Source organism: Cotesia typhae, unplaced genomic scaffold, assembly GCF_013202065.1.
Source record: "Cotesia typhae breed Kobodo isofemale line unplaced genomic scaffold, CoteBio_Ctyphae contig_413, whole genome shotgun sequence".
NCBI classification, from domain to species: Eukaryota; Metazoa; Arthropoda; class Insecta; order Hymenoptera; family Braconidae; genus Cotesia; species Cotesia typhae.
Genome location: NW_027423750.1, coordinates 901371 through 925729, shown reverse-complemented (window position 1 = coordinate 925729; position 24359 = coordinate 901371). Strand labels below are relative to the sequence as shown.

Sequence of the window (24359 nt, the reverse complement as noted above, 5' to 3'; positions counted from 1 at the left end):
AAATTTTTAAATTAAATTTAACAAAAAAAAAAAAAAAAAATTATTTTTAATTTTTTAAAATTTCTAAATGTCAAATTTTTTTCTCAATTTATTTGTTAAAAAAAATTATTAATTATCTACTAAATTTATTTTCATAAAAATTACAAGTGAAAAATTTTTAGAATAATTTTTTTATTGTAATTTATTTGTTAAAAAAATTTTTTAAATTAACAGCTGACGACTAACTTCAGTATCATAATAATGCGTTAAATTAAAAAAAAATATTTTTTAAATTAATTTTAATAATAATAATTAATTAATTAATTGATTAAAATAGAAAATAAAATAATCTGACTGAATATGTACCTTTTCTACTTGCTTCCACTGCTGTACAAAGGAAAAAAAGCTCGCGCTCTGATTGGTTTATTTTTTCCAATCTCCATGCGCAGAATAATGCGCAGAAAACCACGCGATAGGTATATGACGCGTGAGGTAGTTGGTCTCGCGCTCTAGGCGTGTGTGTATTGTTGTTATTATAAACTTTCTCAGCAGTTTTTGATTGTTGTGCACGCGTATTTTTTTAAACAATATAAATAATGTTACTGTCAATGTTTCTCGATATAATTACAGAGCTACGTAAAATCGTTTGAACTTTATTAGTTTTCATGTAAATATTGTTTATTTGTCAGTGGATATATTTACATCTGAGTCTTTTACGTTCACTGGAGCTGTCAGAAAAAAATTGGGGATGGCGCCGAGATGGTGAGTTATCTATTTTTTTTTTTTTTTTTGTTTTACTCTGATTAATTCTTAAGTTTGCAGATTTTTTGTTTTTGCTGTTTTTTTAATTGTGCATACAATTTACAAAGGAAAGATAAATTGTCTTTGACGGATTTATAACAGGTGAGACGTTTATTTTGCGTTAAATATGCTTCAAGATGAATATATTAAATTTTACTTTTCCTCTTAAGAATTTATTTTGGAAATTATTATTTATTTCTTCTTTTTTAGAAGAAAATAAAAGTGGACAATTTTTTTTTTTAAATTACATGAAAATCAATTCATTTAAAAATTTTTTTAACAAATAAATTATGGCAAAAAAAAATTGACAATTAGAAAATTAAAAAAAAAAAAAATAATAATAGTAACTGCTAATTTTAATGTCATTAAAATTACAATTAAAAAAAAATTTTTTTTAACAAAAATTGTAAATTTTAATATAATTTTAAAATTAATATTGTTTTTATTTTTAATTAGTAAATTATTATTATAATTCTTTATTTCTTTTTTTCTTTAAAAAATTCCAAGTGAACAATTTTTATTAAAATTACAATTGAAAAAAAATTATTTTTTTTAAATAAAATGCAAAAATACTTTTTGTTATTCAAACGCAAGTTTTAAAAGTGAAAATAAAAATAATGTAACTGGATAATATGTAAAGTTAAAGATCTACATGATAAAGTTAGTAAAAGAATTTTTATTGAAGAACAAAATGCTTAATATAAAAATTTTGTAAACTTCACTTTTATGTAAAACACCTTCCGCAAACACAATTCTTTTCATGTGAATATAAACTATTATTATTGTGATTATTTGTGTGAGGATTGTATTATTTAATTTGAGTTTTTTAGGTTGAAATAAACTTTTTATGAATGCGGGGTGTTCACAACGTTTTACAAGATTTTCATATTATTTTATTTAGTGATAAAAGTAGTAACTTTAAATTTTTTAAACATGGAATAATTAAAGATAATAAAAAAATAATTTTAAGAATTTTTTTAACAAATAAATTATGGCAAAAAAAAAATTGACATTTAGAAATTTTAGAAAACTACAAATGCAATTTTTTAAAAATAATTTTTTGAAGCGAATTTATATTGGTAAAAAAAATATTAAAAAAATTAAATTAATATTTATTTTTTAAAAATTTTGAAAAAATAAATAAGAAAAATAATAAGTATCATTTTAAATTGAAACATTTATACCTACATAATTCTACTGTATTTCCGCTATTTGCTTATCGAGATTATTGCAGTTGTTAAATTATAATCTGAGTAGTAAATAAATCAAAATATTTATGTTTTTCTTTGAACTATTAACGAAAATTTTATTTTTGTATTTATGACCGTAAAATTTGATTTATAATTAAAAAAATTAAAAAAATCAAATTTTTTATTTTAACAAAAATTCTTCATTATTATTTTATTTAAATAAAAGAAGAAATAAAAAATCATAATAATAATTTACTAATTAAAAATAAAAGTAATAATTAAATGCGTTAATTTTAAAATCATATTAAAATTTAAAATTTTTGTTAAATCCCTAAACTATAAATATTGTAAAAGTTTTTTTTATTCACAATTTATAATTCTCAATTTGAATTGATTGGATTTACTTTTAAAAGAACTTATAAATTTCCGTAGAGGATTAACGATTGAATTATTTAAGGATTATCAAGCCAATATTATCGCTAAACTTTTCACAGAAATTGATGATTTATTTAAAAAAAAAAAAAAAACTCTAAACTTTAGTTATCTGTACTTAAATTTTTAAGCTTAAATATTCGATTATCTTATAAGCCCTGATCCTATCAACAAAGTCTCTTTTTACTAACTCGGAACTCATTGACATGTTACAATCTTTTTAAGCTTGCAAAATTTATTTAAAAAATTTAGATGATTAATTAAAAAAATCTGGAATAATAACGCGATAAAATAAATCTAAAATTTGTTATTGGTTTTTTAAATAAATGAGTTAACACTTTAATAAAAAAAAGTAGATGTACAGATGTGGAAGCGAGAGGACCACATACTTGACCCAGTTTTCAGCAACCTTTTTATAATAATCTTGGTAAATAACGAAGGTATAAATTCTAAATACGCTCATTTTCGTCGCTTTTTAGTACAATCTATAACACAAGATTACGTAAAAGTTATTGCTGATTTTTAATAAAATTTTAATACTTGGCAGATATTGAAATGGTTATCGTGGTATCCGCTTCAATGGAATTCAACAGAGGTTATTATTGAGATTTTAGAGATTTTTCTGCAAAACCTTGGATAGGTAGATTTATTTAACCAATATAGAATAACCAGCAATCTTGCAGTCACTATGTGACTGCCTTGACTTTTGAACTAGAAATAAATAAAATTTTTGGTTTATTAAATAATAATTTTTGTAAAATTACATTGTAATTTTTTAAATATTGACTTTTTTAAAGATATAAGCTCATCCTGATGTTACGCTCATCAAGAGCTTTCATTTGAGTATCCACATCAATTTTTCATATATTTTATATATTTATATATTTTATATATATTTATATACGAAAAATATATAAAAAAGGCATGTGGGTACTCTAATGAAAGCTCTTGATGAGTGTAACATCAGGATGAGCTTATATCTTTAAAAATATCAATTGACAAAACACAATATAATTTTTTAATTATTGACATTTTTAAAGATTCAAGCTCATCCCGAGATTACATTCATCAAGAGCTTTCATTTGAGTACCCACATCAATTTTTCATATATTTTATATATTTATATATATTATATATATGTATATATGAAAAATATATAAAAAAAAATGCAAGTGGGTACTTAAATGAAAGCTCTTGATGAGTGTAACGTCAAGATGAGCTTATATTTTCAAAAACGTCAATAGTTAAGAAAGTACAGTGCAATTTAAGAAAATTTATCATTTAATAGTTGCTAGATGTTATTATTATATTTTCTTTTAACAATAAATCAATTTTATTATCATCGTTAAAAAAAATACAATTTAAATTTAAATCGAAAAAAAAAATTTCATTTGATTAGCAAATAAAACAAAAACGGTTGTAAAATAAAAGCTCTAGCTCGTTATCGCAAAACCACTGGTTGCTATGGAAACTTAAGCCCAGTTAGTCGGGATCTAAAAAGAGGGTGAAGATACAAAAAAAGGGATGACATTCAAATAGATAGATGAGTATATAGGAAATCAACGAAATGCAAGGAACAAAATTCAACTAAAAAAAAATAATTTTTCTTACCGGAAAACTACAAAAAATTTATACTAGTAATAATAATATCTTCCGCTTGGTACTGAAGCTTTTCAATTGCATGATTTGTACCCGCAAAAAAAAAAAAAAAAATGATAAAAATACTTCACTTGCAAGACAGCTTAGAAGAAAGTATGACTATTACTTTTTTTATAGTATAACTTAAGAAATATTGATTATAAATTGAACGCTATTGTTACTTGATTGTTAGTAATTGTTTTTTTGATATGAACAGTACAATATCAATTAAACTAATTGATTACTCAGCTAGATAGTAACTTCTTTTAATAAAGTTAATTTTATTAAATTTTTTTATAAAAAAATATTTTTTCTATGAAATTTTAATTTTTGTTTCAAGATTAATTATTTTTATTATTTATTAACGCCATTGTGACAACTATGTGTCGCGTGCTTAAAGGTAAAAGGGCTTATAAGGCATTTTTGATATATTTTTCATATATACATATATATAAATATATAAAAATATATGAAAAATTGATGTGGGTACTCAAATGAAAGGTCTCAAAGAGTGTAATGTCGGGATGAGCTTATATTTTAAATAATGCATATTATTTGAAGCGCGTAATTATAAAAATTTATTTGAGGATATTTTAATTATTGAATTATCGAAAATTAATTTATCGAGTGCTTGATAATAACTATAATGTAATCAAGATGACAGTATTTATTTATATTCATATAATATAGACATAGATATTAAATTTTTCGTGATAAACTGCACTTGAAGCAATCGATACATTAGTAGCGCTCTTTTATGCACTCCTCACTTGAGAGGTTATCGGATTTACAACACCAGCTTCGCTTCGGTTCCTTTGAGGGCATTATGCTTCATTTACTCCTAGGTAGTTTGTCTTCTGCTCTATATATTTAACATATTTTTTTATCCAATGATAGCTAAGATTTTTAAAATTCAACTTTTTGTATTGTATTTTTTTTAAGCTCTGATATTCAAATTAGTTCTCTTCAGCCTTCAAGAAATGAGAAATAAAAATTCGTAGAGGACGTAAATTTTTTTTATTCATTTAAAAATCAATATTTTATAGTCTAATAGAAGAATTTATTAAATTTTAATAATTTATTATTTTAATAAAAAAATTAAATCCTTAAATTTTTTTCAGAGTTAAATATTTGTTTATAATTTTTTATACTTACGTATAAAAAATACTATTACACGTAGTTTAAAAATATCGGAGCATTAAGGAAACTTTTTCTTTGTTTTCCTTGAAGAACTTAACGTCCGTCATCAAGCCACTTCCCTAAATCCCACTTTTGATACGAGTTTGTTTCATCACAAAATCTATAGATATATATGAGCGGGTTTGTGGGTCGGAGGTTAACCGAAATAGATAAAAAGGCAGATAGATAGATAGATCTAAGGGTAATTTTTACACTGACACTTGGCAACTGTTTATTGCTGGTAGAAAAAGCTCTAAAGTATTTTAAAATCAACAACTTTTCTCGGTAATTTAAAAAAATTGTCAATTTAAAAATAAATATTTTTTTTTTTTTTAATGAAAAATAATTTATGAAAATATGTTTCTTCCTTAAAAATTAAATATTATGACCTACAATAAGAAGTTTGTGACATACTATCGGAAAACTTATTGATATTCTGCATAAATAATTATCGAACATCCATTTTTAGACTTCCTTATCCGTAGTTGAAAACTGGATAGTTAAGAATAAGGTAAAAATCAAATCATAACTTTGTCTCTTAAAATGTAAATAATTGGCGCTTTTATCTTACTTCAAAAATCTATGGTAATAAATTATCTTTTTAAAAATAAATTTTTATGTTACAGGTGACTTATTTGGTACAATAATAGTGGTTAACAGAGTCCAAAAATATTCAATGTAAGGATGTCCCTTCAGTGGGACAAATTATCACCAGCAGAATTTCAGCAACTTCAAGATCTAGCAGCATGTAAGCTAAAAAATTGACTTTTTACTTCTTTTATTTAAATTATTCTATTTTTAAATTTTTATAAAATAATTTTTTTATTAATTTAATTTAAAAATTAAAAAAAAAATTTTTTTCAATTTAAAATTATTAATAAAATATTTTTTACATTTTTTTTAAGTCTAAAAAAAATGAAGAAAAAATTTTTTTATTAAATATTATAATTTTTGTAATTAAAAAAAATTTTTTTAATTAAAAAATGACTGTCGTCATAAAAAAAATTCTCAATATAATTTTTATGGACTTAAAAAATTAATAAAATTGTTAATAATTTTTCAGATTCTTCCAGAAAATTAGAAGATGTTCTTACCGAATTTTGCGGACCAACGACTCTGGGTAACACACCTAAATACCATCCAGATGGGGTACGGTAAAAAAAATATTATTTATCACAGAATATCTCAATAAATATGTTGTCAAGTGGTAAATGATGAATACTTTTTCAAGACTATTTATTTTCAAAAGATTGAATTAATAGTTTAAGAAATATCCATCCAGATGTACGTAGATAAATCTTGATACAGAATTTAAATTTAGCTAGATCCGATCATAATCATGTATAATACTTACAACTAAAACCTTCTTTACACGCAAAGAACAGGAAATAATATTTTGTTAATAAAATATATAAAATGGTCATTATATTCAAGGCAATTACAACATAAATTATTTTCCTACTTTGCGGGGAAATTTTTAATCTAGTTGATTACTTCTATATATGACCCAAGACACAAGAAGATTTATTTTTTCACTTAAGATACCGCAAACCGTTTGCTAGGAGCAGAGAACCGTTTGCTGGCTAGTTTATATTTTTATACTATGTTAGAAAAAGGCGTGTTGTGATTATAAGCGGGTTAATTAAAGCCACCCCTTCAAGCTATTCTTAGAAATGAAATTATTGACATGATATTTTATTCAGAAATGTTCCTTTAATATTTTTTAGCAATAATTTTTCATATTTTATTGCTCTTGTTAATTTAAAAAATTTTTTTTTAACTAATAATAATAATAATTATCGGTTTTAATTTCAGGACATTGACTATGAAGGGTTTAGAAAGTTTTTGGACACATATCTTGAAGTTGCCGCCCCAGATGACCTCTCCCGGCATCTATTTTTGTCATTCATCAAGAAGTGTCCAAGAAATGTGGATAACAAAGCTTTTAAGGTAGGATTTTAAAGTTGATAAAAACTTTTGACCTCCGTGACTTGTGAAATATTGACATTTTTAAAGATATAAGCTCATCCCGATGTTACACTCATCAAGAGCTTTCATTTGAGTACCCACATGCATTTTTTATATATTTTTCATATATACATATATATATAATATATATATAAATATATGAAATATATAAAAAATTAATGTGGGTACTCAAATGAAAGGTCTCAAAGAGTACAGTGTCGGAATGAGCTTAAATCTTTAAAAATGTCAATACTTCAGTCAACATTAATTTTATTCTGAATCTTGAAAAGTTGTATGGAATTTTTTTCTACCGTCTTGAGCTTAAGTAGTCGGAAAACAAACGTAAGTAGTTCCTGCCGAATAAAAGGGAGTTTTAGTTTGTATATTTTTCATTGAGTACAAACCTATTTGGACTCTCTAGACTTCAAGTTAGGGCTATTAGCGTCGAAATGGAGCTTAAGTGAAAAGAGATTTAGATGGTGGGAACTATAAACAGAATTTTCTCAGCATAAAAATTCTGTGTATAAAAAAATCAACACTTGAAGAAAAATAGGACAACTTTAAAACTCTCGATAAATTTTTTTAACTTCCCGCTAAAAAAATTAAAAATTAATTAATTTATTATTTTTTTAGAAATTTAGAATTTTAAAAATTATATCCTCGCAATTGAGCCTACACGGAAAGAACAAGATGACACTGGATATCATCCCAGATTATACTCAGTGATATTTCATTACCAAAAATTATTATTAAATTGGTTTAAAGTTTTTTAATTTTTTTAATTTTTCCAATTTTTTATTTTTCTTTGTCAATTTTTTTAATAAAAAAATTGAATTGTTTAAAAAAAAAATTTTTTTAATCAAATAAAATTTATTTAAGCTTATTTTATTAATTTTTTAACTTAACTTAGTTAATAATTTATTTTAAATTATTTTTAACTTAGTTTATAATTTATTTACTTATTTTAATAATTTTTTAATTTTTTTTTTTTTTTAATTAAAAATTTTAAAATAATCAAAAAAAATTGTAAAATAAATTATTTATTTTATCAACTAATTTATAATTAATAAATATAAATCAAACTTACAGAAATATTTGTCGAAGATTGATTTAATATAGATTGTTGATTAGTTAAAAAATAATTCATAAAAATATAAAAAATACCAACACTGCAAATACAACCATACAATTTGTTTAAAAAAAAGCTATAAGCCATAGTAATTTTTGTTCGGTTAACTCAATTATTAATTATTAAAAATTTTTTTCTTGTTTTGATTTTTCTTCTTTAAAATTTAAATTAATTTTAAAATTTATTTTTAAATTAAAATTTCAAAAATATAAAAATAATAAATAATTTTTCAGGAGATGGCAGTTATGTCATCGGCGACTGCATGTGCCGCGATAACATCTCATACCACATCTAACAGCAATGTAAATAGCACCGGACTTCCCACCGCATCTACGGAAAGTCACAGTAGTTCATCCTTCGCTGACAAAATCCATGGATTAACTGAAAAATTCCAAGCTCTAGGTCACCATAGAACCGACAGTGAAGCGTCTGCTCGAGCCAGGACAGGTAACAAAGTTGCACTCGAAATAAAAAAGCTTCTTTTTTCTAAATCACTTAGTTTTATTTTAATTTTTTTTTTTTTTAATCAAAGCCTGATTTTTTTTTTTTTTTATCACAGGAAGTGTCCATCCAATGTTGACAATTGCTCATACGTCTTACAGTTGTCATGACGTTTTAGAAAAAAAAAGCACTGATAGTAGTCCTAGTCACAGTCAGATGTCACGTAATTCATCGCGAAAATCTAATAATTCTCTGCTTGTTAATAATGGAAAATTAGAAGGTAAAAAATAATATTTTAGATCCATTATTTTCTCTTTATTATTCCTCTTTTATTTATATTTTTTTTTTTTTTTTTAATTAATCGTGTAAATTTATTTGAGAAGTTATGATATTTTTTAGATAAATTAATTAGTAGCGTACTGTTTTTTTTTTAATTTTTTAAAAATTATTTTTTTTTTTAATTTTTTAAAAATTAAAAAAAAAATTATTTTTTTTTAAAACACAAATTTTTTTTTTTAATTATTTATTTATTTATTTGTCAATTAACATACGCCTACCGACAATATAAATCAGAAGAAATAATTAAAACTAAATAACATTAATAAAAAAAAAAAAAAAAAAAAAAATCATTTTAAAATTTTAAATTAAAAAAATTTTAATTTTAAACAAAACAGAAATTTTTCCTTAGATAAAAATAATTTACACTTCCGAAGAAATAAATGAATAAATGAATAAATTAACATGAAGAGGAAGTTTAAAGTAAAGTCAAAATTTTCGCATCATCACAAATTTGACCTTTAATATTTACCGTTTGATGATAAATGTTGTTTATTTCTATTTTTACCAAAACTTTAAATACACGAGGTCACCTGTCAGTCTTTTTTTCAGATTTTCAATTAATCTAAAAATTAACATAACTTCATAGAGTTCGGAATAATCTATATATCCTTGTAATTTTTACATATTCTTAGATTAACATAACATCTAAACTAAAATCACAGCATACATAACTTTCTGCACTGAAGCACTCGTCATCCCTGTGTATACGCTTATAAATAGATTAATCTGCATGCGTGACGTCATTGGTACTAAAATAATATTTAATATACATGCATATATATATGAATGAGTATTAAATTTTATACCGACTCAAAATCAGCACTCGGTACTCTTAGCTTCTCAATGCAACAAGTGTGTGTGTAATAACTTCTTCCGTATTAATTTCTTCTTCTGTGTTTTCTTCTCTAAATTTGTCTTAATATTATTCGGCATGCTTTAATAGTTTATCGTTAAATTTAATTTACATTACATTTATTAAATTTTTTATCATCAATTATTAATATTTTTTTTTTTTTTTTTTTAATTATGTAATAATTAAACTCCGGAAAATTATAAAATAATTTTTCTTGGTATTAATACTTGCTATGAGCATTAATCAATACAAAGCATAATGTCTTTTTTGCATTACAGAAATGAAACATCTTGTAAGAAAACAAAGTACTATTGATGTTCACAGCGTTAAAGTCAGTTTGAAAGACATTGTATGCTATCTTTCATTACTTGAAGCCGGTAGACCAGAAGATAAATTGGAGTGTAAGAAATTTATAATAATTATATTTTTTATTTTTAATATTTTATAGTTATTTAGAATTTTTTACATAAAAAATTAATTAAACATTTTTTTTTTTTTTTTTTTTTTTTTTTTACCATAAAAAATGTGTAAAAAATTTTTTTTTAATTATTTATATGCACTGTACTTTCTTAAATATTGATGTTTTTGAAGATATAAGCTCATCCCGGTGTTACACTCATCAAGAGCTTTCATTTGAGTACCCACATGTATTTGTCATATACTTTTTATATATACATATATATATATAAATATATGAAATATATGAAAAATTGATGTGGGTATTCAAATGAAAGGTCTCGATGAGTGTAATGTCAGGGTGAGCTTATATTTTAAAAAATTTTAATATTTCACAAGATACAAGGGTCATTTCTAGAGATAGAGTATTTTTTAATGCAGCCTAAATACTCATAATAATACAAATTAAATTATAAAAAAATTTTCTATAAACTTCAGTGTCATTTATTATTGATAGATTGAAAAAAAAAAATTTAATATTATTATTATTATTATTAAAAAAATTATATAACTAATAAGCTTTTTTTTTTTATTTTACTTATAGTTATGTTTAGACTGTATGATACTGACGGAAATGGTGTTCTTGATACTAATGTAAGTATTTAATAATTTTATAATTATTTAATTAATTTTCGCATTTTTAAAAAATGTAATAAAAAATTTTTTTAATTTTAATTTTTGTCTCCAGGAAATGGATTGCATTGTAAATCAAATGATGAACGTAGCGGAGTACCTCGGGTGGGATGTATCAGAATTAAAACCCGTGAGTAAAAAATATATAAGATAATAAAAAGTAAAATAATAAAAAAAAAATTGATGATATATTCTAAAGAAGAATATGTTTTTGATAGCAATCTTATCATCCCATTTTTCTGAGGTTGTTACATAAAATCCTTTTATAAATATAATTCTCAAAGCGTATAAGATCTTGAAGCAATATTTTATTTGAGGAAGTACGGATAAATTTATTTACCCGATTAGCAGGTACGAAGTATGGAGCATTGTGCAACCGTAATGCTATTTAACTTCGATGATCCATCGTTGTTCTACGGGTCTATTCAGCTGACAGCTTATCTGAACACTACATTACTAGATTCTTTTATCTGCTGCTAGATAGGATCCATAATAAACAATGCTACTTACGCATCTTATAGACTGATCAATAAAATGTGATTTCATACCTATCGACTTAAATTCATCATGGTAATAAATATATCATTGCTGGAATATTTTGATAATATTTTTTGGATGTGTAAAACTTTGATTTTTAATTTCAATTTTTTTTTTTTTTTTTTTTTTTTTTTTTTTTTTTGATTTTTTAGAATGAGATTTGAAACTAAGGCAGTTGCAGCGGTTAGAAAAAATTGAGTTAATTTTTTTTAATCAAAGAGATTAATTTTTGGAAAAATTAAAAAAATTAAATTTTTTTTTTTTTAAATTTCTTGAAAAATTAATTTCTTTGATTAGAAAAATAAAGATTGTTGAGAAAAAAAAAATTTTTTTCATTGAAGAAATGAATAAAAATCGAAAAATTCCTCATAATGGTGATTTTTGGAAAAACAAAGAATTTGAAGCTTCGGGGCACTATGAAAAAAAAATCTTAGCGCTTTGAATTTTTCAGGGATTTTAGGCGACACTTGGAGGTTGAAAAATTACCAACTTTTGATCCTTTGTTCATCCATTTTATCCAAAGTTATACCAAGTTATCCAAATATCCTTAATTATGCGAATTTTTGTCGTTTTTTCAGTTAAAATTTTCAATTGAAAAAAATTTTTTTTGACAAAAGCTATTCACGGTATCTTATAGAGAATATCGTGTAGTTTTAAAAACCGTCCTTCGATTTCCTATACGATCATTATTTCCAGAGTTATTGATTATCAAAGTGAAAAAGTACTTTTTTGCTTTGACTGACGATAACTCCGCGGCAAATCATCGTACAGGCTTTTTGATTACGTCAAATTGAAGGGCATTACATTTTCTAAAAAAGCTTTTCAGCGAAACAATGGAAAAAAAATTTTTCAAGCCCGTAGACCTTTTTTAAGACGAGAAAAAATTTGGAAAATTTTTTTTTGTAGTTTTCTTAGGATTTCTCCAGACCCGAACATGATAAAAAATTTCCATGGTCCTATTTGAAAACTAAAAACTTGGAGCTACAATTTGCTTTCTTTTTTTTTTTTTTGCTGTATCATTTAAATATGACATAAAAAAAAAACTAACAATAAAGATTGCACTTTAAATTTATAGAAAAAATATGTCGATTCACCCATTTACCGTGTATGTTATCATTATCAACTAATCATATCATCAATATATAAATTCTTCACTATATATTTGAAGTGATTAATGATGATTTTAGATGTGAATAATCATAACACAGTTACACTACATATTTCACCCTAAATATATAATAAAAATTTCAAAATTTCTATCGTGAATTTATAATTTTATAAATTTATCAATTTCATCGTGGCCACATCAAAACTAAACAAAATAATTTTTTTTTATCATTAAAGAATTTAAAAAAATTTTATTTTCAAAATTTTACTTTTTAAAAATTGCATAATTAAATTTATAATAATTTTTTTTTTTTTTTTTTTTTTTTTTTTTTTTTTTACAGATTTTACAAGATATGATGATTGAAATCGATTACGACGCCGATGGAACGGTTTCTTTAGAAGAATGGAAACGAGGTGGACTCACAACAATTCCACTTTTAGTACTTCTAGGCTTAGATTCTCATGTCAAAGAAGACGGAAATCATTTATGGCGATTGAAGCATTTTAATAAACCAGCTTATTGTAATTTATGTCTTAATATGTTGGTTGGACTCGGAAAAAAAGGATTGTGTTGCGTTTGTAAGTTAAAAAATCATTTACTAATTTTTTTAAGATTGTAGTCTAGTAATTTACTAATTTTTTCGACTTTTATTCATTACTATTATTATTTATGAAAGTAAACGCTTCTATAAATTTATTAAATTTTATAAAAAAATATTCTTCAAATTTTTATAAAAAAAAAATTTTTTTTATTTTGCATTTATAATTTTTTAAAATTTCCACATGTAAAATTTTTTTGCTATTTTTTTTTTTTTTATCATAATTTAGTCAAAAAATTTTTGTTAAATTATTAATATTGAGAATTTTGGTATAAAATTTTCACTTTTAATATATTTTAGTTTTTAAATAATTGAGAAGAAAAAAATTAAATCCAAATTACCAGACTACTTAGTACTTGATCGCTCTATTGATACACTAGCGCAAATTCATATAGAAAACCAAGTTTAAAAATACTTTATATATATATATTAATAAAAAATTCCAATAATCGTATAATAAAATATTGATAAAAAATAAATTAAAATAAATCTTAAAATATTATGCTAAGTATGGATCGCAATAAAGATACCTTATCACCTGATTATACAAGCATCCAAATATATCATCTCATAAAAGATCCATGGCATTCTTATGTATAGAATACCAAAAAATATATATTATTCTGGGTTTAAATTTTTTATTAATTCTTTCTCAATAACAGACTTAATTATGTCGGTGTACAATTTTGACCTTGCCCTTAATCGTTGTTATGTTTTTGGTCCATTTATACTGAAGCTTCAGAACTTGATTGTAATTTTTTTTTGAATATTGAAAGCTTAATATAAATTATAAAAATTGATAGCTTGATTATTATCCAAGCGGTGGATCATTGCCTATTTAATTGATGAGCGAGAAAATAAATAAAAAAATTCTTCCAGCACAAATAAGTCCATCTGTGATCAATAAAATGATGATAAACTTGTAAAAGTAATTCTATTTGGTAATAGTAACACTTATATATCATTTGAAAGTACCAGCATTGCTTGTATCAAACACTCTCTTGACAGCGTATTAAATAGTTGGATAAGACTATAAACTTGTAGACCTTCATTAGTTTCCAAGAGACATCTGAAGTATTGCCTCCAGCTATGACGCACGAATTGAGTAATTATTGCTTCGTGAGTAATCTAAGTACTTAGTTTCATTGGTCTCGTACCTCGTAACTTATGTTGCCTGTTCCTGAGACAACCTTCCTTTGATACTTGCAATTATTGCTTTGACCTTTTTTTAAAATAGTTTTTTTTTTATTAATTTATTTCATAATTATCAAAAAATTTAAACCTTTAATTAAGAATTTTAATTTTGGAGTTAAAGTTAACATTTTTTAATTTTTTTACAACAAAAATTGAAGATATTACCTTAAAAATTAAATTTCTATCTGAATTTGCGCAAAAAAAATTATTAATAAAAATAATGAATTATTTATTTAATAAAAATTTAATTCTTTTTTTTTTTTTTTTTTTTTTTTTTAAGTTTGTAAGTACACAGTCCACGAAAGATGTGTTCAACGAGCTCCTGCATCTTGCATTGCCACGTATGTGAAAAGTAAAAAAACTTCACAAACAATGGTTCACCACTGGGTTGAAGGAAATTGTCACGGTAAATGTTCCAAGTGTAGAAAGACGATAAAAAGTTACAATGGTATTACTGGACTGCATTGTCGATGGTGTCAAATTACTGTGAGTTTAAATTTAAATTACAAAAAAAAAAAAATTAAGTTAAATAATTTCTTCTTCTTAATTTGTAAAATAAAAATTTTTTTTTCTTTTTTATTAAATTTTAATTAATTAAAAAATTTTTTTTCTTGATTTAAATTAACTTTTTTTTTAAGGATAAGCTTAGAATTAATAGCCGATAAAAAAAATTAATTGGTACTATCAACGCAAAAATATTGAACCCTGACTTTGATTGAGTATACTATGTGCGAAATAAATCTGACAGTAATATAATGCATATCACTCGATAGCTTAACGTGATTTAGATTTCCATAGGGAGATTCAAAGTGATAAATAATTTATTCCCTGAGATATTATGCATCAGTCGTATAGCTCGCTGAATAGAATAAAGCTTTTTATAGATCCTTTCTTCTCAAAAAAAAATTTTTTTATTAAATTTTATAATTTAATTTTCAAGAAAAAAAAATAATTAAAATAATATTTTTTAAATTTTATAAAAAAAAAAACAGTAAGTTGAATTTTTTAAATAAAACCTGTCAGATATCAATTTCATTTATTTCATAAATTGGAATAAAATAAAAGACCAATTAATTTTTTTTAATAATTTAATTTTCTTCTTTAAGATTTTTCAGATTAAAAAAAGTAACTCATACTTTTAAAGAAGAAATAAAAACACTGAAAATTGATGTCAAAAAAATTTAAATAATTTTTTTTTTTTTAATAAAAATAATTTACTGCCTAAAAAACAGAAACATAAATTTTTTTTAATTTTTATAAGCATATTATTAAATGTTTTAATTTTTTAACTATTTTTTCCTAAATAGTGTAAAAAATTATTTTTTATTTTAAAAAAATTGACAAATATTTAAAAAAAAAATTTTTTTTTCAGATACACAACAAATGTGGCTCTCAAGTAAAAGCGGAATGTAATCTAGGAGAATACGCGATCCACATTCTTCCTCCAACATCAATCTGCCCAGTGGTTTTAGACAGACAAAGATCATTATCGAGAGACAGTAAGCGCGGAAGTAAGCACGGTCAAGACACATCATCAATCGGGTCAGGAGCTCTGCTGAGCACCAGCAGTGTCTCAAACCAGCAGCCAGCGATGTCATTCCAAATAACACCACCACTGGGTGCCATCCCTCTGCTAGTTTTTATAAACCCCAAGTCTGGAGGCCGCCAAGGCGAAAGAATGCTAAGAAAATTCCAGTATATTTTAAACCCGCGTCAAGTGCACAATTTAGCGACTGGAGGCCCGATGCCGGGCCTCCAGATGTTCAAGGACGTCGAGAATTTCAAAGTGATCTGCTGCGGCGGGGATGGAACCGTGGGCTGGATTTTAGAGACAATGGACCGGATCCAGTTTGAGCACCAGCCAGCAGTTGGAGTGGTTCCTCTGGGAACTGGTAACGATCTAGCCCGCTGCTTGCGCTGGGGTGGCGGCTATGAAGGCGAAGGGCTCCATAAAATCCTTAAGAAAATAGAAAAAGCTACTCCTGTTATGATGGACCGGTGGCAAATCGACGTAACTAATCAGAAAGAAGAAAAAAAACTTAATCAAGACAGTATTCCTTATAATATTATTAATAATTATTTTTCCGTTGGCGTAGATGCTGCTATTTGTGTTAAATTTCATCTTGAGCGCGAGAAAAATCCGGAAAAGTTTAACAGCAGAATGAAAAATAAACTCTGGTACTTTGAATACGCGACCACTGAACAGTTTGCGGCGAGTTGTAAAAATTTGCATGAAGATTTAGAAATTGTTTGCGACGGGACGCCGCTGGATTTGGCTCATGGGCCTTCTCTTCAAGGAATTGCGTTGCTTAACATTCCTTTTACTCATGGAGGGTCTAATTTGTGGGGAGAACACCACGCTAAGCTTCATTTGAAGAAGAGGAAAAAAAGACCTGATAAGGAGCTTACCACTAGCAGCTTTAATTCTGTTGATTTGACTGTTGCTATTCAAGGTAATTTTTATTTATTAATTGCCATTAAAAAAAAATTTGTTTTAGCTATTAAAATTATTTATAATTTTAAACTGTTGCAATTTTTTTGATAAATACGCTGATAGAAGGATTTATTAACTATTAATAATTCAATTAAATATTTTTTTTTTAATAAATGCTTTATACATTTTTGGATAATTGCTTTATTAACACTTTTTAAGCCTAAAAATAAAAAAATAAATTTCCAAAGCCAAAAGGGCGCATAATTTTTTTTGCCGATTGCTTTGAATTGTGATTTATATCTTACTAATTTTGCTGCATAATTGAAAATATATATATATATATATATATTGATTATTAAATTACAAATAAGGTAAAAGAGCCAGTTATTGACACTTGCAATTTTATTCTAATTAAAAAAATTAAATCTTTTAAAAAAACTAATTTTCTTAAAATTTATAATTCAAAATTTATATTTATTAATTTATTACAGTTGATTTGTTTTTTTTTAATTAAAATAAAATTGCAAGTGTCAAATAACTGAGTCTTTTACCTTCGGGTATTTTTAAAGGTTATTATTACAATTTTAATACAAATTCTGTTTATAATTTTAATTGAAAAAGAAAAAAAAAACAGTTGCGATATCTAACATGGTTGCTGAGTCAGATGCGTCAAACTCAACAATATTAAATCATCTGGATTTATTTTTTAGAGTTAAATTTTATATTTCAGAGCAACAATTGAAAGTTTTTTTATACGCCCTTTTGGCTTTAGGCTAATTTTTTTCTAAAGCCAAAAGGGCGTATTCGAGATATGCCCTTTTGGTATTAGTACATTGAAAAATTTTTTTTGACAAATCTTTATGGTTTGAGCAGTTCTAAGTTAAATGGCGAAAAAAAATTTTTTATACGCCCTTTTGGCATAAAACCCTATCTAGCTGCTGTAATACGCCCTTTTGGCATTTGGATCGCGCCTTAATATATATAGATATATAAAATTAATTAAAAAAAAATTTTTTTTATAAGATTAATAGTTACACCAAAATATTAAAAATTAAAAAAAAAAATTGTTTTTTACAGATATAGGAGACAACCTAATAGAAGTGATAGGCTTAGAAAATTGTTTGCACATGGGCCAAGTTAAAACCGGACTGAGAGCGTCAGGAAGAAGATTAGCACAATGCAGTAGCGTGATAATTAAGACAAATAAACGCTTTCCTATGCAAATAGATGGAGAACCATGGATGCAAGGACCTTGTGAGGTAATTTTATAAATTATCTCTATATGACCTTTTTAAAAAATTTACATTGTTTTTATAGATTCATATTACTCATAAAAACCAAGTACCCATGTTAATGGCACCACCATCAATTAAGCGCCGAGGATTTCTGCGGTTCTTTAAAAGATAAAAAATTTTTAATATTTATTATTATTATTCTAAGGTTTTTTTTTTTTTTTTTTTTTTTTTTTTTTTTTTTTTATTCGTTACTGTATCTGAGCCTTAGTAACCCGACGTTATAATTCTTAAACAGTTTTCCAGCATATCATGAGACGTTATAAATTTAATCACATGTTTTCCAACCCTTTATAATCTCTTGTCATATTTAAGCTGTTATATTCTTAAACTGTTTTCACTTAGTGTTAAATTTTTAAATGTCGGACGCGTCTTTGTAGAAATAAGAATGAATTTATAAATTAAATAATTAATTACATTAATGAAGACGATACTTATAATTTAACGGAACTTTTTTTATTTAATTAATATTTTTTATTTATGAGAGCAATTTTTTTGTAAGCATATCAGAAGTATAAATATTTATTTTTTTAGTCATAAAATTTTTTTTTTCATTTTTAAATAGAGGATCAAATTTTTTTAATTACGGAAGAAATATTGGTCGTATAAAAAAATCTTTAAAATTTAATTTTATAAAAAAAATCTCTTAAAATTACCAAAAAATTTAATATGAAAAAATTATGAGACATTTTTTGTATAAAATTAAATTTCTTAATTTTTTTTAATAATTAATATTTAATATTTTTAACTGAAAGTAATTTTTTTTAATTTTTTAATTAATTAGAATTTAATAAAAATTTTTATTATAATTATTTTTACTTAAAAAAAATTAATTAAAATTAATTATTAACTTTCTGGAAAAAAATTTAATTTTTAAAAAAATATTATTTTTAATTATTAATAAAAAAAAAAAAAAAAAAAAAAAAAAAAAAAAAAGTGATGCATGATTTATTAAAAATAATTTAATCAAGTATATCAATATATATGAAAGATTAATTTAATATGTAAATAATTAAATAGAAAAAGAGTACCTTGCTTAATCTATAAGTCTGTAGGTATTATGATAAAAATAGGAAAAATATGCCAAAAAATGAATAAATTACTAAACACCAGAATTAATGAAATGTAACAATATGTAATAATATCCGTCCGTGAATAAATCTAGAAGATATAATCGTGTGGTTAGATGAATAATTAATATTAAATAAAAAATGATGCAAATGATAATATGTGAAATATTAAATACATATTAACTATATTTAATATTTAATATTTAATATTGTTTATTCGTTTAAGTAGCTATTACGATTAAAGTGTTATTCATCGATTTATTTCAGAGCACTCTCAGAATAATCAATTCACGGGGACCATTTTTTATTTGGCCGAATGTTAAATAAACATCTTTGACATTAACATTAAAATTTTTAGATTTCTATTATTATTGTCTCAGCCAAATGTATAAGGAATTTAATAGCTTTTCTATAAACATCATTGTGAATTAAATGACTTGATTAAAAAATAAATTTAACATCAGATTTTTCGGAAGCCGGTTATACCACATCCTAGATTTATTTTTAGACAATAGATATTGAAGTTGTAAATTTTATGCAAGTTATTTGTTAAAAAAAAAAAATTGTAAATTAAATTAAATTTAATATTTTTTTAATATTTAAAGAAGAAATGGAATTAAAATTAAGTATTTAAAAAATAATTAATTACTTGAAGATTAAAAAAAAAAAAAAAATGTTAAATATGAAATTTTGTTAAATTGCACTGTACTTTCTTAAATATTGACATTTTTTTAAATATAAGCTCATTTTGATATTAGACTCATCAAGAGCTTTCATATGAGTACCCACATGCATTTTTTATATATTTTTCATATATACATATATATAATATATATAAATATATAAAATATATGAAAAATTGATGTGGGTACTTAAATGAAAGGTCTTGATGAGTATGACATCAGAATGAGCTTATATTTTCAAAAGTGTCAATATTTCACAAGATACAAGGTCATTTTTTAATTATGTATCCAAAAAATGGAAGTGTAAAATATTTTTAAAAAAATAAATTGAACGAAAAAATTTTTTAAAAATTTTTTGGTTCAATATTTCTTCTTTTAAATTAATTTTTTAATTAGTATAAAAAGAAGAAATAAAAAAACTGTATTTATCTAAATTATATTTCTTCAAAAAATTAATTTAAAATTTTTCTTCCAAAAAAATGGATATTTTTAATTAAAAAAAATTAATAACCGGCTTCTAGAAATTATAATCATAATGATTTGAAATAAAGCTTTATCCTTATATTTATTAAAACTACAACATGTTACATCTGCTATTAGATTATTCGAAATATTACGCTTACTAGGTGTTGCCAGATGTGAATGTGCATTTTCTACGTATAAGATATTAATTCTTTAGATAAATAAAATTTGGACCATGTACTGTTTCTGTGAAATTATTATAAAAATTATATAATTGAGGATGTTAAATCCGTAATAATTGTAATAAAGTTTTATGTAATGTATTTAAATAATTAATAATTAATATTAACGCTTGTATTATAAAGCGGTGGATTATAGAAAATAGAGAATGTAGAAATTAATTATTTTCTTTAAAATAAGCTCTTATTAATTTTTTTTTTTTTTTTTTTTTGTATTTTGAAAAATTATTGTATTATAAATTATAATTGTATATTATACAGCAAAGAAAGAACTACTTTAATTTTTTATTTGTAAAATAATTTGTAATTAATTTTTTTATTTAGTTCAATTAAAAGTATGCCCTCTTATTTAAGTTACAGAAAATTAAGAAGAAATAAGAAAAAAATTAACCAGAGACATAAAAATATTTATATAAATTTATATTAAGATTTATTATATTGTTTTTTTTTTTTTTTTTTTTTTTTTTATTTATATTTATACAAAAATATTGTCATTGCATCAAAAATTTTTTTTTATAAAAAAAAATTTTTTATTTCTTCCTTAATTTAATTTATCAAAAATTTTTAAATTATAAATTTTAAGAAGATATTTTACTTTTTATTAAATTAATTAATTTAAAAAAATTTTTATATTCTTCATGAAGAAAAAAATTTCTTAATTATTTTTTATTAAACTTTGAAATAAATCCTAAATTAATTTAAAACAAGAAAATATCTTCTTTAAAATATAAATTAATTATAAAATTGTTATTTAAATAATTTAAAGTCAATTAATTTTTTAAAAAAATATTATTTCTTCTTGTAAATTTTAAAAAATATTAGATTGACTTGAAAACCTGGCAACACTAATATAATAAATAATAATAAATTGAAGAAATAATTAAATAAATAAGAAAAAAATAAATCTTCAAGCCATATCCTCACAGAAAATAACTATTGATTAATTAATTAATAAATTATTAATTTTTAAATTTGTATAATTTAAAAAAAAAATTAAATTAAAATTTATTTTTAAGTTTTTAATATAATTAATAATAAAAAAAAAATATGTAAAATAAAATATTAATGGAATTGATTGTAATTATAATTATATAGTCTTCAGTAGTTAATTTCAGCGAGCGATATGATATATTTTTAAAAAATAAGAGTAATTGTTATTATTAAAAATCTCTTTTTTCTTTAAATTATGTTTAATATTGTTAGATTATTATAATTAAATTAAATTAATATTCAAAAATATTAGAAGAAGAAATAAAAGGTTTATTTTTAAATTGGACTATAATAAAAATATATTGTGCTTCGCATAAATTAAATATCTAGAATTATATATGTTAAAATTAATGATGTTTAGTTAATTTGTCATATTGCATTTTAAAATTTTGTAGTTTGTAAAAAATTAAAAACCGATAAATTCACTAGGTGTCTTTTAATTATTTGTCGTAAATCTGATACTTAGCTAAATTAACTGCCACATATTTTTCAGTTTATATGCATTTGTAAGCACAACTGCCATTTATAAATATTTGAACAATTATATAGACTTTAATTAATATCTATAGTGTAAAATAATTAAAGAACAATAAAAAAATTTTGTTTATTTCAGAAAGAAATAAGTCATTATTTATTATCAAAAATTTTTTTATTTTAAACAAATTTATTTTTTAAAACAAAATTCTCCATTTTTTTTAAGAAAAATTTTTTTTTTTATTTTTAAGCTAAAATTATGTTTTCAAAATGAGTAAAAAAAAATTTTTTTTAATGTTTAAATAATACTAGCAATGTTACTTCCGTGATTTGTGAATTATAAAAAATTAAAATTTTGCTTTATTAAATAATAACTTTTGTTAAATTGCACTGTACTTTTTTAAATATTGTCATTTGTAATGATATAAGCACATCTTGATGTAGCACTCATCAAGAGCTTTCATTTGAGTACCCGCATGCCATTTTTTATATATTTTTCATATATTTATAAATATAATATATATGTATATATGAAAAATATATGAAAAATGCATGTGGGTACTCAAATGAAAGGTCTCGATGAGTCTAACATCAGAATGAGCTTAAACTTTCAAAAATGTCATTATTTCTCAAGATACAAGGTAATTTCATAATTTTTCAAAAATAAAAATTTATTAATTTCTTTAAATTCTCAAATCAAAGCTACGAAAGAGGTTCCGTAATGTCTACATCAATATTTTCCGACTTTAAAATCTCCAAGTTCCAATTTTCCATGAATTTTTCAATCGGGAACCAAACTAGCCCGTTAGTAACGCGAACAATATTGTGTAATTCATAAATAACATAAATAGGATCTTTACCGTGTAAAATGGGCAGTGTAATACTGACCAGCGGATTTCTTTCCTTGTAATGAACACTGCAAATATTGCACGGCAAGATGATGTGAAAATTGACCATCACTAAGGCGAGGTAGTCCATCGCAGGATGATTAGAATCCTCGCACCACTTTTGGTGCTCGTACTGGACTAAAATAGACAAAGCGTGGAGAAAATTCCAGTAATTCTTGCCCCACTCGTCAAGAGACCATTCTTCTTGCTCGAGTTTCTTCGGCTTTAACGAAGATTTTAACCGAAAAAACTCCCGACACTCTTCGTACAGCATTGTATTGCATAAAGTTACGTCATTCATGTCATTTAATTGCTTTAATGATTCATCGCGATTAATCGGGTGGATAATAAATGTTATCAGCATGAATAATTTCTTGAAGAATCTTCCGAGTGTTACGCGCTGAAAGTAATCCGCAGATTCTGGCTTATCTGTTCGAATGTACGCGAGGAAGATATTTAAGTATGATTTAAAGCTTTCTTGCACTTCGTTTATTGTTTCGGGGCTTAAATTGTAAGTATGACGCAAAAGTGTCGCTTTGTAATTAAATTCAGGGCTACTATTTTCTTCCGGAGTAGTTTTTATATTTTTATAATTATCTTCAAGCATCTGCTTTGGGTGCAATTCATTCTTTTCTTCTTTAGAAATATTCTCCATTTTTTTATGATTTTTTTTTTTTATAGAAAATTAGAGCGCAGAACTAAAAAACTTTTTTTTTTATTTACATATTTATTGTATAGTAATTGCAATTATTTTAATTATGATAATTATTTATTTTGCAGAAATTTACTTTGCTTTAGGAGTATTAGATCAATTTATTTTATTGTAAAAGAAGATATGTATAATTTTAAAACATTTTTTATATAAAAAGTTTTTTTTTATAAATTTTTTAATTTAATTAAAATTTTTTAATTTATGAAAAAGCTTGTTGTAATTTAAATTAAAAATTTTTTTTTAATTTTTAAAAAACATTTTTTTTTTTTAATTTTTTAAAATAGATTTTTGAGAATTTTTTTTAATATTTTTAAAACTCTTATTAATAATAAATTTATTATTTTAGGCGGCAAAAATTTGAATTTTAATTACAAATTTTCATTCTATTTTAAAAACTATAAAAAAATTCTCAATTAAATAATTAAAAATTTTTTTTTTTTTTTTTAATTCAATAGATCAAATTGTACCTGTCCAAGTTTTTTTTTTTTTTTTTTTTTTTTTTTTTCAGTAGCCAATAGTTAAAATAATGCTAAATAATAGCCATTTTATTAAAATTTATCTTTTCAATATAAAATTTATGATTGAACTAAAGTTAGTTTTCTATGAAAAATCTCAAAATAACGGTTACTGCTTCCCTATTG

General features: G+C 23.3%; 2 protein-coding genes across 4 annotated transcripts; one reads left to right on the top strand and one right to left on the bottom strand.

Annotated features, from left to right (window-relative positions):
• The first annotated feature begins 492 nt into the window (after nucleotides 1-492).
• On the top strand, nucleotides 493-21018 carry Dgk (diacyl glycerol kinase 1). 3 transcript variants are annotated; one of them, XM_074243657.1, is made up of 17 exons: nucleotides 493-741; nucleotides 795-882; nucleotides 5689-5730; nucleotides 5846-5967; nucleotides 6283-6368; nucleotides 7035-7169; nucleotides 8550-8763; nucleotides 8876-9037; nucleotides 10228-10350; nucleotides 10950-10999; nucleotides 11094-11168; nucleotides 13024-13261; nucleotides 14756-14961; nucleotides 15848-16928; nucleotides 17987-18168; nucleotides 18227-18349; nucleotides 19539-19557. In XM_074243657.1, exons 4-16 carry the CDS (start codon nucleotides 5904-5906, stop codon nucleotides 18314-18316), a joined length of 2706 nt encoding a protein of 901 aa, XP_074099758.1. In that variant the 5' UTR covers nucleotides 493-741; nucleotides 795-882; nucleotides 5689-5730; nucleotides 5846-5903; the 3' UTR covers nucleotides 18317-18349; nucleotides 19539-19557. The 3 variants fall into 3 exon arrangements, with proteins under 3 accessions (XP_074099758.1, XP_074099759.1, XP_074099756.1); XM_074243658.1 differs by lacking the exons at nucleotides 5689-5730; nucleotides 18227-18349 and having other exon boundaries at nucleotides 19539-21018; XM_074243655.1 differs by lacking the exons at nucleotides 795-882; nucleotides 5689-5730.
• A 1754-nt stretch (nucleotides 21019-22772) lies between these two features.
• LOC141527855 (uncharacterized) lies at nucleotides 22773-23727 on the bottom strand. Its single transcript, XM_074243549.1, has one exon. The coding sequence runs from the start codon at nucleotides 23659-23661 to the stop codon at nucleotides 22822-22824; it is 840 nt and encodes a 279-aa protein (XP_074099650.1). The 5' UTR covers nucleotides 23662-23727; the 3' UTR covers nucleotides 22773-22821.
• Nucleotides 23728-24359: the final 632 nt, after the last annotated feature.